Source organism: Meles meles, chromosome 14 (genome assembly GCF_922984935.1).
Source record: "Meles meles chromosome 14, mMelMel3.1 paternal haplotype, whole genome shotgun sequence".
NCBI lineage: Eukaryota > Metazoa > Chordata > Mammalia > Carnivora > Mustelidae > Meles > Meles meles.
The window spans coordinates 53,613,231-53,627,781 of record NC_060079.1 but is presented as its reverse complement, the minus strand read 5'-3'; the positions used below and the strand labels follow the sequence as shown (position 1 = coordinate 53,627,781).

Sequence of the window (14,551 nt, the reverse complement as noted above, 5' to 3'; positions counted from 1 at the left end):
CATTAGAGTTTCCTTTGTGGTTTTGTTTGCCAAAAAGAGATTTAATATAAATCTACTTTGATGGAAGAAATGTTCCAAACCCCTAGTTTAGAATGTAGAAAAGGAAAAAGTTCTTTAAAAAAAAAAACCAAAACATTGAAGTATACCTTCTGTGTCACAATCCTCCATGAACAAGAACAGAATGCGATTTATAATGTTTCTCTTTATTCTGCTAATTAGACTTCTTTGATTTTTATGCTACCAAAATACTAATTCTTTTGTTGACAGAGCCCAGTATGTCTACTTTCTTAATTGTAAATTTAGGCCTAAGGGAAATATATGATTTTTCCAACATGATAGAGATAATAATCACATTCTTTTAAGCCTTTATGTCTAACTGAAGCTAAGCTTCTTGTTTTGTAATTGTGACTTCCTGTGCACTTTCTTTCCTTTTACAGTGTGTGTGGAACTTAGTTTCCACAGGTATGTGTTACAGATAAAGATCAAACAAATAATTTGCCGTATTTATGCACAGTACTTTTTTAGTTTTGTGCTCTGGAAACAACAGCTCAACTCACAATATAATTGGTTACTTTAATGCATTTTGTAAAGCTAACTATTTAAAGGTGGTATTTTGATGATATCGTCTAGTGAAAGAAGTTGTGTTAGTTATAATAAAATACCATGTACATTTCAAACCAAAATGTCAAACTGATAGAACTGATCAAGGAACCACTACTCAGTATGTTACTCTGTGGATGAAAATGTAAATTAAAGCACAATTCACAAATATGTTTATTATTTATTGCCATATGCTGCCTTCATAATTTTTTTTTGAAATACCAATAAGCCATAGTCAAGTGAAATAATTTCTTTTAATACTAGAGACAGCCGGACTGTACTTTTTGCTTTAATCCCCTTTGTCATAGAGACATATGCTGCTGGAATACCTTGGATACTGGAAATCCTGTCTCAAGCTTCTGGCCCCATTACATTCTAAGCCAGGCAGTGTCCTAGCACCACAGGTGCCTGGTGGGGTTTAAGCCAGAGCTCCATCATAAATCAGATGCTGGGTCCAGCCCCGATAGACAACCTCTGCGTCTGAACTAGATGTGGTAGATCCTTTTGAATGGAAGCTTTTCTGGAATTGGTCTGAAATTAGAATGGACCTCCCATGAGAGTCCTAGGCCAGGACAGTTCTGATTAAATTCCAAAAGCAATGCCTTCCTACACGAGAGAAGATGACCATATCAAACTTGCTCAGTCGTCTTAGATGGACTCTTACTGACTCGCTTTCTGACCTCCGTTAAGTGAATTTGGACTTTAATATCGACTTTTACATAATAAAAATAAAATAATACTACTTTCATGTACTAAATATGTGTGAATTTGTTATTAAATATTAAGGTAATAAAATTTAGTTTATTTTTTTGCACAGATAAATGCATAATATTTTATTTTTCTTCTCCAAATTAACTTTAGATTCAAATGTACCAGCTGTCCAGGCTCCTTCATGATTATCACAGAGATCTCTACAATCATCTTGAAGAAAATGAAATCAGCCCCAGTCTTTATGCTGCCCCCTGGTTCCTCACATTGTTTGCCTCTCAGTTTCCACTAGGATTTGTAGCCAGAGTTTTTGGTAAGAGATGCCTGTGATCAAATGGAACAGTGTTATTTATCCCAAGGAATATTCTTCTTGCCATGTGGTGGCCCAATTATTTTATCGTGTGTTACACAGAACAGCAAATTGCTAATGGAATTTAATAAATGTGTCTGGCTCTATTCGGAGAGTAATTTAAAACCATATTGGTCTTAAATGAAATTGACATTAAAAGGGAAAGAAGAATTGGGCCCTGTATTTGGGGAGCTGTGATGGAGCTCTTATTTTCATTTATACCCCAAAAGCAGAAGACACTTTTTCAAAAATCTAAACTAAGGACTTACTATGTATAATTTTCCAGATTTTTATACACATCCCTCTTAGCTCAGTTTTCATTTTTGTTATTCTTTTCCTATTGTCTCCTTCAACACTAATTCAAAAGAGAGAGCAACATGTTCTCTGGTTGGGTCAGTGGAAGCACCTGTATCAGTGTGATTTCTAATGACTTTTTAAAAAAATCTGACTTTTGTTAGTAGGATAACTGAAATTCCCGTTTTACTGCTTAAGTGACTCTCCTTCCATCCAGTGCAGTGGCGGCACCAATCTCTAAGACTGGGTGGCTCACGGAAAAACCACTAGGCACAGGCAGTTAGGCCTGGGGCAAGTTACTGAGTTCCCATTTGGCTTCATCACGGTGTTAGGCACCAGGAATAAAAAAGAGACTATGATGTGGTTTATGAACCCTTTGGGGGTCCTTAAATCTATTCACAAGTCGTTGGTTAGGTTTATCTAAGTCCATTATTTTAAAACAAAAATAATTAAAAAAAAACCAAAAAACTCTTTACTAGAGGTTTGTTCTTAAAGATGTTTAGGATCTCTGTGACCTCAGAAAGGGCTCCCACAGTTTTTACATCCTGCTTATCTGGTATCCATGGTGAAAGCAGTCAATATTTGTAACTGTGCCTTTGTTAAATTGGAGCTTTTTGTCAAATTGTGAGTATTGGCCTGACTGTAGGTCATCACCAGCCTTAAAAAAAAAAAAAAAAAAAAAAGAGCTAGAATGGAATACAATGAAAATATCTGTGTGTGTGTGTATAAAACAAATATATAGTATATATAACAAATAGTAAGGAAAAATGTTTGGAGAAGCTTCAGTTTTGAAGATATGTGTGTAATATGTTTATATATACCAGAATGCAATGAATGGTGCCTTTCTTAATGGGGGTTATGGTTTAAAAAGTTAAACACTGTATTAGTGTAATATAATCTGTAGACAAAGTGCAGCAAAAGAGCAAAATCAAGCTGCACAGAATCAGATGTTCACCAAATTTCTCTTCTTTATCGAAATACTCAATTGCTTCTCTTTAGTTAAGTTTTGGGTGGAGTTGGGTTCCTATTCTTGGGTCTTTTAAAATCCTTTCATTTATAATATACACATAAAATATATTTATTCTCAGCATATATATTTTTTTCTTAGAATAATTTATCAAATCAAAATGATAAAGCGATGTTGGAAAGCATTTCTCTTTGACTTACGCTTTGGAGCATGATATTAGAATTCAAGAAACAAACCTGCACTATTCTGTTTTTTGCAGTAAGACTATAACTGATGCCATCAGCTCCGCAGTAGCTGCTCAGTCCTTTTCTTTGAATTTAGTACAGGCAAAGATGCATGAGCAGAAGTTCACAGTTTCCTAGTTTTTAAAGACTCACTTTTACTTATTACTGATTCTAGAGTGGCAAATATTGAAACTTTCATATAGAAACATTTGGTAATTTCAAAATTATTGACTATTTGTACTTGTTAGGAAATGGAGTTCAGAGTCAGGGTAGCTTTTCTATTTTTCTCTTTAACTTCTGATTTAGGTTATAGATTGCTTTTGATTTTTCTTTCAAGTTTTTTTAAATTTCCTGCTGATATAGGTTTAACTGCATATTAACTGGTTCATTTATTTTTTATTATCGTAATGAGAGTTTAATTGTACTAATTGGTTATGTTGATTTGTTTTTGTATTCTCCTTGTGAAGAAAAATCAAAGTATCAGTTGAATAAGCATCTTTAGGTTTACCTAGTCTCCATTAAATTTGTCACTAAAATTATAAATACATAGACAAATAGCTATATAATTAACCTTTTTTTCTCTTAACCTTGGCCTTATCTGAGATTACCAAATAAGTAAGAAAAATACTTAAACATCTATTTATTTGTTTCAGTCATATTATTATTATTTTTTTAAATCTAGGTGATCTCAACCCATTATTTTTTTGCAGAATATTCCATGGTTCCACTGCAGTAATTAAAAACAACAGCAACCACAAGAAATTCAAAAAGCCATTAGCACAAAGAGTACACTTTTAACAATAGTGGGTGCATAATTTTGATCATGAAATTGTATCTCTTTTTTTAGATATTATTTTTCTTCAGGGAACTGAAGTTATATTTAAGGTTGCACTCAGTCTGCTGAGCAGCCAGGAGACACTTATAATGGAATGTGAAAACTTTGAAAGTATTGTCGAATTTCTCAAAACCACACTACCTGATATGAATACATCTGAAATGGAAAAAATTATTACCCAGGTATGATTAAAACGATAACAATAAGATATAAAATCACACAGCAGTTTCTCCATTAATTATGTATTAAATGCAGTAGCATGAAGACTTAGTTTTGTTTGATAGAGTTTTTATTTGCTCAGATATATTTTATTTGGAAATGAGATTACCATGGAATTTCTACATTGTGACATTGTCTGAGTGGCTATACACAGGAAAAGTGGTTCAGTGCTACATAAGGAATGTTTGGTGAGTCTTTCAGTTTATACCAAGGTAAGACTGAAGGCAGAGCCAACAGAATTAGGAAGTCCTAATAAACAAAAATGAGACCCACTGACCTTTGCAATACTAATTCTGTCTTAAAATATAGAAGGAGAACACGTGGCAAGAGCTCAGGCTTTGGAATTAATATTGGGTTTGTATCATGTTCTAACTCTTTTATTAGTTGATGGGCTTATACACATCTCCCTAATCTTCTGAACTCTAGTGTTCTTACCTTCCAAATAGGACACTACTCCTCCAGAGGTTTTGTGAGGCTGAAGCGCAGGAAAGAGTCTGTCTTCAATGGTTCAAACAAAGGCGTCATTTTTTAGAGGTTGGGCAGGCTTAAGAGAACCAAATGTGGATACCTACATGTCCAGGAACTAGTAACAGAGGAAGGATCTAACAGTGTTACGAGGCCCAGGGAGTCCCAGAACTATGCAGGAGGGGATTTTGGAGGGTTTTGTGCTTTTGGTGAGCTAGGAAAGGAAGGAACAAGGAAGAAAGATCAACCCCTTTCTCCTTCTCTTTCTGATCTCCTGCTGGCTGCTCTTCTGGGCCATACCCAACCTGAAGGTGTGAAAGGGGGATGTGGGTCACAAGGGTCTGTCTCCCAGGTCCAGCAGACTAGATGAGGGCAGAGAACGGATCCGGGAAACAAATGGAGAATCATCAGTACACCATGTATCTAGTTCCTGGCTCTTCATAGGGACTCGGTTAAGTGGTAGTTATATACTGATGTTACTCAGATGACATGAACAAGCTTAAGATTCTTACATGACTACTTTAGGAGCATTGATAAAATTTGCCACTTTCCTAGAGGCACTGGGGATAGCAGATGAAAGAGTTTAGAGCAAGAGAAAGGGAATTTGACATCGTATTCTGGTGCCTTGCTACCTGTTAGCTGTGTGACTTTGGGCAAGTTCCAAGCTCTTTAAGTCTCAGCTTCCTCCCTGACAAACTGAGAATAACAAGGATAATCCTCTTACCTTTCCCATATTGTTTTTAGGAGCAAATTTAACCAATTAGGTTGAAGAATTTTATATACTATATTTCACACCATAGCATGAACTCTTATTCTGTGACATATAGAAGTTTCTTTTTATAGAATCTAAGTCACAAGCAGATTATTCTGTAACTACTTATGAATAGTTTTTATTTGTTAAAATGCTCTGTAAGCTGAAAACTGGAGCTTTTATTTACCTATCTACTTGTTTATTAATTCTTCAGAAATAGCTTTTTGGGCTGGCAAGCAGTCAGAGATTGTGCTTTTAGAGAAGTGGTAAACTGATTGGAAGGCAGATCACGTCTCTTCTAAAATTAAGGAGGGAATCACCTGGCTTTAGAGATTACTGCTAGGATGAATGGATAGAATTTATAGGCCGTTAGATTTGGACTTGATATAAGAGAGATTTTTCTAACAATTATAGCAGATTTAATATGGAATTAACTGTTGATATTAAAGGAGACCTCAATGAGCTTTATTTAAAATATGGTCACTGAAAAATGCCAATAATGTAGAAAAGCATAAAGGAAAAAATAAAAGCAAAAAAAAAAAAAAAAAGAAAGCCTACTAAACACATCTCTCTTTGCTTATTAAAAATATTAAGTGAAATCATAGTATACATGCTATTATTAACTTGGTGTTTTATTAAAATATATACGGAGTACTGGGTATTTTTCCATACCAATAAATATAGATCCATGCTATAAGTTTTAGTGGTTGGTCACAGTCCATTATGCCCATGGTTTCCCACTAGATACGTAAAAAGTAATGTTTGTTTGAGAGGGATGACTAGCTTCTCTAGACAATTCAATTAAATTCTCAGATTTGAGCACCTCTGATAGTAGTAGGATTAATAAGTAAGTCAGGCTTGTTGTGGTCTCTTTTCTCCCCATAGTGTTAGTGTACACATGATTGCTTAAATGGCAGCTGCTGCCTCTCCTTCCCTTGCAAGTTTAGACTAAGGCAGTATTACCTGTCCACTAACTTCTAAGCAAACTGTCTTTCTGCTTGGTGGCAATTTGGGAGAGAGGGGCAGCCCTGATTAAACCCTACAGCTCTGCACAGTACTCAGAAGATTCTCTGTGTGGTAGAATATGTTATTCCTAAGAAGCTCGCATGGATTAGCAAAAGGACAAAAATATTTAGTAGAAGTCCTATCTGCCCTTTTGATGAATTATTAGACGTGTTTTTGGTTTCTTTATCCTAGAGATACCCTATGCAATTTTGCTTGCTAATCAGCAAAGATTATTTCTAACACAGATAAGGACTACTCAGTAAGTAATGGTATTTACCTGATATGCTACATTTTTAGAAAGTTGCCAGATGATGTATATTTTGGTTGCAAAATACCCTTGAGCATTAACTTATTCTAGTGATCTAGGCCTCATTATGAGAATGTTTCCGTTGTGTGGAAATACTGTTTGTCCATATATAGTCAAACCTGTTTTTCTTCCTTTTGGTATGCCATACCCTTCTTCATTATTATATGGAAATCTATAGGGAACACACCAATCCGTAGGCTGTATTTTGGCATACAGACTAAAGGCCGGACTAACCCACGGCGTTTTCATGGCAGGTGTTTGAGATGGATATTTCTAAACAGTTACATGCCTATGAGGTGGAGTATCACGTGCTGCAGGATGAGCTGCAGGAGTCCTCATATGCCTGTGAGGAGAGTGAACCTGTGGAGAAGCTGGAGAGGGCCAACAGCCAACTGAAAAGACAAAACATGGACCTCCTGGAGAAGTTACAGGTAAAGAGATAAAGATTTGCTCAGAAAAACTCCTGACTGCCTCCCGTGAATACACAGAACTCTACCAGGAATGACAGAGACGTGACGTGGCGTGAACCATTGCCGACAGAGGATCTGTGTGTCAGACCGTGTGCACGTGTTCTGGGGCTACAAATGCACATATCAATCTACATCTCACTTGGGAGAGAAAATGTACACTCACAAAACTTTAAATGGCAATTCTAAGCAGAATCTCGTTAAATACCTATGGGGTGTTACATGTGTTAGCTAAGTTCAGGGGTGGAGGGGTTGAACAGGCAAAACTGGGCAAGCTCTGGAGGACCCGGGGCTTAAGCTGGACTCTGAAGGACTGGGGAGAGAAATGAGTGGGGGGTTGGGGCAGAGCAGCAGAGGAAGCTTGGGGTCAGTTTAAGATTTATGCTGGGGAAAGTGGGATAAGTGTGATGGAGGCAGAACTGTAGATAACTTTCGGTGTCAAGCAGAAGAGCATGGCTTTAGTCCTGTTGAGAGGGAAATCTCTCAGAACTTTTGAGCTGTACGTTAGAAAGATCAATCTGGAAACCTTGATAAGCACAGATTCGCATGGGGAGAGAAGATATGGGGACTAGCTAGAAATCACTTGCAGAAATCTGGGGACAGTGCGAATTGTCTAGAGTAAAACTCACTGAAACAGAAAGAAAGGGAGGCATTTTTGAGAGAATCGAATAAAAACATGTAACACATAGTCCCTGCCATCAAGGAGTTTACAATTACTTGGGAATATAAAATACTACGTATTTATGGCGCACCTGGGTGGCTCAGTGGGTTAAAGCCTCTGCCTTCGGCTCAGGTCATGATCTTAGGGTCCTGGGATCGAGCCCCGCATCCGGCTCTCTGCTTAGCAGGGAGCCTGCTTCCTCCTCTCTCTCTGCCTGCCTCTCTGCCTACTTGTGATCTCTGTCAAATAAATAAATAAAAATCTTAAAAAAAAATACTGTGCATTTATTTATAAATGCACATTTATAAATGCAATAAGCAAGTTAGTACAATCTAATATTCTGCACCTGCAGCTTGTATGATGTGAGTTGTGTACGGAAACTCCAAGGGACTGGGCTTAAGAGTAATCAGTGGAGGGGAGGTTAGAAAGGGAACCTTCTGGGAGGTGGGGGGATGAGTTCTGAGTTGCAGCTCCCAGCCTGACACCTGTTCCCAAACTGCAGAATACTAAAAGTCTGCTTCGATGTGGTGAGTCCCCTGACCAGAATGGCTAGGAGAGAAAGGCTTCGAAATGAGGGGTCTCCAGAGTAATTGCTCCCCAAGGATAGGAACACTTCATCTTTACATTAGCTCCTGCCCACAGAGGACTGTATGTCTGTTCAAACAAAGAGTCAACTCTTTTCAAAAAGAAAAACAGTTGGGCATTGTCCCTTATTGTTTGATGCTTCCTTCAGTGGTGATTAATTGAGCCCTTCCTTATTAGGGAACATGGGTTTGCACCTGCTTTATGTCATAATGACTTATTAATAGTTACAAACTTTTTCATTGACAGTTAAATGTCATCATCACGTATGGGTTCCCAAGTTATGTGGAACCCCTGACACCCATTGAAACTGATAGGATTCTCCCAAGTTATGTGTTTTGAAAACGCTGTATTTCTAGTCAGTGGGTGGAAAGCCTCTTTCAGCACTGGGCAGCATCAGAAATGTTTCCTGTTTCTCCTTCAGCCAGATCCACTCACTACAGGGGATTACAGTGAGGCCCCCACCACTGTGGGATACTGATTTAAAATTGTGGCTTTGTTGCACTCAGTGAAACGAGACATATTTTGTCAGTACTCCAGTTATATTTTTGCGAAACTGGGAAATCTCCATGTCACAGATGGTTCCAAATGTTTGCTTCACATACTGTTTTACTACGAAATACAATATGATTAGCTAATATAGGTAAGGCTGGTGGCTGTTCTGATGAGGAATCAGTGTCTTCAGATGTTTGACTTGGAAATATTTGCCTTTTTTTTTTCCTTTCCCCCAAACAGATAGCTCATGCTAAAATCCAGACCTTGGAATCCAATCTGGAAAACCTTCTAACCAGAGAGACCAAAATGAAGTCTTTAATCCGGACTCTGGAACAAGAAAAAATGGCTTATCAAAAGACAGTGGATCAAATCCGGAAGCTGCTGCCAGCCGATGCACTTGCCAATTGTGAACCACTGCTAAGAGACCTCAACTGCAACCCTAACAACAAAGCCAAGACAGGAAACAAGCCATAACTGAAGAAGCACCACGTCAGCAGAACATGCTCTTAGAATGGTGAAGAAGGAGAGCGTCTGCGTGCGGCCGGCCCAACGCTGGATACTGGAGCTGGCGGAACCACTGGAGTCTGGTGCTGAGCCCTAGTCCTGGAGGGAGGACCTTGCTCTCGTGAAAGTATGCCAATCCTAAGCCACTGTACATATGTAGACTGGTTTTTTGTTGTTGACTATGTACATACAGACATACAATGGACGTAAAGAGTTCATGCTTTCAGATCAAGGGAGTAGATGTATATTTAAAGTAATTTTTTAAATCAAAACTTCATGAAATCCACACCAAAGGGAAGTTAAAATGAAATTCCCCTTGGACATAGATGAAATCATTTTGTCTTTGTAGTAAAACAAACTAGAGCATCTTTCTATATTGAAATATACTTGAAAAAAATGAATGTATTTTTTTCTCCAAAGAACAGCTTGTTTCACTCAACAGCGGAGAGGTAGAAACAGTTGTGTAACTTTATATATATCTGTCTTAAAATCTACTGACATTATGTATATCTGACGAAAATGACTAATTGCCAATCATGCTCCTATGGGTTTTTCAGGAAGGTGGGGGCCTTCCTCCCCTGCCTGCTTTGTGCCAACTAGCATGTTGTGTCTACATGCATTTTGAGTCAGGTTAGGCATTAACTTTGGACATGTGTAAGGAGAAAGCAAGACATTGTAGTGGAGGCCACGCACCCAGCTCAGGGTGAAAGAGAGTGTTGCTCATTTCCCAGCAAATTAGACCAGCACTGTTACTCAGACTAAAAATATAAGGCCTCCACAATTTAATTTAGGACAAAAATTGTCTAGATCAACTTTCTACTTCTTATTTAAATTACTCCTTATAGTCATTAATGGACTCCCTTTTACTTGGTGCCATAGTTGGTGGCAAGGATTTGTCATTTTCCCACTTACAGGAGTTCCTAATTCAGTTCTCTCTACCTTAAATGAAAGATAGGGAAATTATGATTGGTTTTCTAAAGATAATATGCTGTGTTAAGATACCACTTTTTTGGGGGGGGGCAGCTGACTGAATTTAATAAGCTCTCAATCATCTTTCCCTCGTATGTGAAAGTTTGTGAGAACTGTGAAATGTTTGAGAATAAACTGTTGAAATCCATTGGAGAGAAGTGGAAAGTGGCACCAAGCCCTTCTAAGATCTACATCTGTGTTTGAATTCCCAGCTTGCTCAGCCCATAGCTTATCAGAGGACACTCATGCATGCTGGTGTATGGAAGAAGAGTAATTTTCAGAGTACCCATGCAGTTCTCCATTTCAGAGATGATTCTGTGATGGTGCCTCGGAAGGATGACGCAGCATTTTTGCCTTTAAACAATATTTATCATCACTGCTTTTTGCAGTACTTATCCCAGATGGATTACTTGGGATAATTTTCTTCAGAGGGAGTTTTTTATATACTAGCTACAGTGTATTGAGGATAGAAGGGCAAAGCTCTTAAGGTTTGGGAGAATCTTGAGGGGCAGATGATAAGCATCTGAACCCCTGCCTCTACCCTATTACTCAGCATAAATGGTATAAATGTAATGATCCTTGTTACAAATCAGCATGCCCTCTAACCCAGGCAGTTTTTTTAAAAAGAAAATAAAATCATATTAGTAAAGTTAATGTAATTTCTAGCTTTAGGAAATGCAGATTCTAGGTCCCCTATTAAGTTGGGGTCACCAACTGATTTGTTGCTTGGATTCCCTCAAATTTCTCTACTTGTAGGAGAGGTTTTTTCCTATGAGGAATATGACAGATATCTGGTTATTGTCTGGTCTGAAGATTACCTTATGCGTGTGCTGTACAGGTGGTAGCCAAAGAATTTTTAAGTTGGGGAAAGAAACTACCTTTCAGTTTGGTTTCAAGTAAATTTGATTCTGGATATTCAAAGTTGGCATCGTGAGTTGGGTCATGGTGTTCACAGATTAAAGTGTCTCGGATACAGTATTTCTTCTGAAAATGAATTTTCTTTTTCTTTTGTGATTTTTTAAATGTTGCACCAGTTATGCTTACACATTGTTACATCTTCATCCAATTAATGTAATGTCTAGTTCATTTCCAATAAATATATTGCTACGGTTTCCTTGGTGTTTTGGTTTTTGTGTGTAATAGGAAAGAAGATGCTCTTGGTTAGGGTTCTTTACAAAATCTGCATGGGCTGGATTACTGCTACTTAAAATTGCTTCAGTGATAATTCCTTTTAAAGAATCAGAGAACAAAGATAATTTATAGAAATATTTATGAAAGTCTATTGTTAGTTACCAATTTTTAACTTCTTTCCCAGTGGGGCCTTTTGCTGCTGAATGTAAAAAGAAAAAGACCCACCACACTGACAGATTTGCATTCTATTCCTTTTGTTTTCTATGCCCCCTCATAGATAGCAAGGAAGAGAAAGAGGATAAAAAATATAATTTTTTAAAAATTGGCTTAGCTTCCAAATAATTAAAAATACTTATTGATGGATATGATGTGAATGTGTTTACATATAATATATATCTTTAGAATATTCTCAAGTTTGTTTATAATCCAACATAAGGATACTGGATCTTCTTGCTAACTCTAGGACTAAAGCTTTTATGAGATATTTGCATTACAGGTAGTAAACACTTTGAGTGTCGGTGTAGGCTTACATAGTATGGTGTCTGAATATACGTGTTTACTTCCCCATTTTATGACCATCTCACCAATTTTCCACTGTGCTAGATTAAGAATAGGAAATCTGTCAGCTGAAGTATTTGGTCCTCTACCATAACGTGTCACTCTTACTGGCTGTGATATATTGAGAAAAGCACTGGATTTAAGGTGGGAAGTTTTAGATCTGAGTCTTGGTTCCACCACTTTTATTTATTCGTTCAACAAATAGTTTTTGTAAGCCAAGCTAGATGCTGAGTATTGAGAGGTGGAGAAGATACAGTCCTTGTCCTTGATGTGCTTGCAGACTAGTGGCAAGGGGATAATTAGGAAGCAAGAGAATTTATACTGTTACAGGTACGCAAAGTAATCCAGAAGAGAATTACTTCACTCAGCCTGGACTGGAGGGACTGGCAGCACTAGAAATGGGTGTCAAAAGTGGAGGAAGTGATGCTTGACCTGAATCTAGAAGAGCCAGTAGAAGGTGAGTAAGTTGTATTAGGGGATGGATGAGAGAGGATGGTATATTTCTGAAATCACAACTCATTAATCCTCAAGTACAGTTAGTGCTCCCATGGGGAGAGGAAGGGACAAGTCTCCTGACAAACACAGACTCTATCCTGAAGATCTTAGTAGACCTTGTGACAGAGTTTGCCCTCTACCTAGAGAGAAAGGGGAGCTGTTAAAGTCCAGTAAAGTCCAGTAACCTGGAGAGAGACACAATCGGATTTGCTCTAATTTAAACCCAGTTTCTACATAGGACAGAAACTAGGAAATGGGAGACTGCAGTTTGGTGATTTCCATAAAGTCTAGGCCAAAATCAATAAAGAAATAAATAAAAATAGTAAAAGCCCGATCTAGAGCAGTGGCCTTTGGGGAAGCAAGTCAGTGCAGACTTCTGTCTCTCTGACAGGGTTAGTCACTGAAACCTGCTAGTTTTATCTGCAAAATATTTGCCCATTTTCCAACTTCTGCTCCTTGCAGCTACTTCCATTCAGCTCCTTGCTCTGGTGGGTTAAACGGAGATAATTTCCCATTTTGGGGACAGACAGTCCTATGTCACAGATATCGAACTACTTGGTTTTTGTTTGGTTTTGTTAACTTAGAAATGGAAGCAGAAAGTGGGGTCAAAGAGGGAAAGAATCTAGGATAGACAGGAAATCAGCTGGGGACATAGGGAAAAAGCAACAGCAGTGATGGTCAGTGGGGCTTTTTGGAGTGACACGCCGGTTGCTCTGCAAGCCTATTCTCCCATCTACCCAAGTAATACAGTGTCATTTTCTTGGTGTTCCCCATTATGGGACTAGATTTGTTTTACCTCAAACCCCACTTCAGGATGAGCAGCACCAAAGGGCACGCCAAAGTGCGCCTACTCAAGTGTGGGTTATCCTCTCCTACCTGGCCTGCCCCTCACCTCAGGCAGAGGGGCCTTCCAAAAACATAAATCTCACCTGAGTTTATCTTCAGCTTAGAACCGTTCACAGGCTCTTCTTTCTTCCCAGGATTATCCAGTCTTTAAGATGGCACATTTGGCCTTCTATGGGCTTGCCCTTGATAACCCATCTAGCTTTGTCTCCTGCCTCTGGCCCCCTCCTGTCCCCTCCTCTAGTCAAATGGTTCAAGTCTACCTCCTTTTCGCTTTGGACAGGTTGCTCCTTTTCCAGAGAGCTCGAGAGTGTTCCTTTCTTCCTGCCTTCCAACGAGCTTACTCCTCCAGAATACCTCTCGGTCTGTGTAATAAGACAAACTGACCACCCTCACTACCGCCCAGGGAGTAGTATCACAGCATCAGTTACCTCCAAAAAAAAAAAAAAAGGATTCTTTAAAGAATCATGAGATTCTTTAAAATCAACCAATCTTACTCTCATCTGTAAGGTCACTTTAGATAGAATAGCACCAGGATCTGCGAGCTTCAGCTGTGATCTAATTAAATATATTTGCATCGCTGAAGAACAGCTAGAGTAATCAGAAGAGAATTAATTAGTCTTGGAAAGACAGGAGAAAAGAAAACAAGGCAGCTTTGGTAGATCCCGTGGAGGGAACCCTAGCCAAGGTCTGTCCTCATTGTTAAAATGAATGCAGGAAGTCCTGGCCTCCAGAATCCAAGTGCTCTGGTCCCTCTGACAAATCTGTCCTTGTGAGACTGTTGTGTCACCTGCGTTGGACAGACGTCTCAAACGTCCAATTCATTGTACCACCCTTGTTGTTATTTTTAATGTATGCCTTCAAAGCAGGCTTCCATTTATGATTTAGTTTTTTTTTTTTCTCTGTCATAGGGGCTAGTCTAATTAAAAAAGAGCAAATATTTAAGTCCCTGTGATGGTACTGTTGCTCTAAAAATTAGAAACAAGAATTCTGAATTTTCAAAAATTGTGGTAAAATACACATAAAATAAAATTTGCTATCTTAATCATTTTAAGTGTACAGTTCAGTGGCATTAAGTATATTCACCTTGTCTATCCATCCATGAACTCTTTTTATCTTGCA

The 14,551-nt window shown here is 38.2% G+C and overlaps 1 protein-coding gene across 7 annotated transcripts in view; it reads left to right on the top strand.

Annotated features, from left to right (window-relative positions):
- The window catches only part of TBC1D4 (TBC1 domain family member 4), a 195,162-nt gene extending 183,647 nt beyond the window's left edge, over nucleotides 1-11,515 (top strand). For all 7 annotated transcript variants that reach the window (XM_045978306.1, XM_045978305.1, XM_045978304.1 and 4 more), the window contains 4 exons: nucleotides 1,462-1,621; nucleotides 3,990-4,159; nucleotides 6,979-7,155; nucleotides 9,170-11,515. In XM_045978306.1, the coding sequence (XP_045834262.1) occupies nucleotides 1,462-1,621; nucleotides 3,990-4,159; nucleotides 6,979-7,155; nucleotides 9,170-9,403 (741 nt within the window). In that variant the 3' untranslated portion in view covers nucleotides 9,404-11,515. The remainder of the gene's footprint in view (nucleotides 1-1,461; nucleotides 1,622-3,989; nucleotides 4,160-6,978; nucleotides 7,156-9,169) is intronic.
- The last annotated feature ends 3,036 nt before the right edge of the window (nucleotides 11,516-14,551 follow it).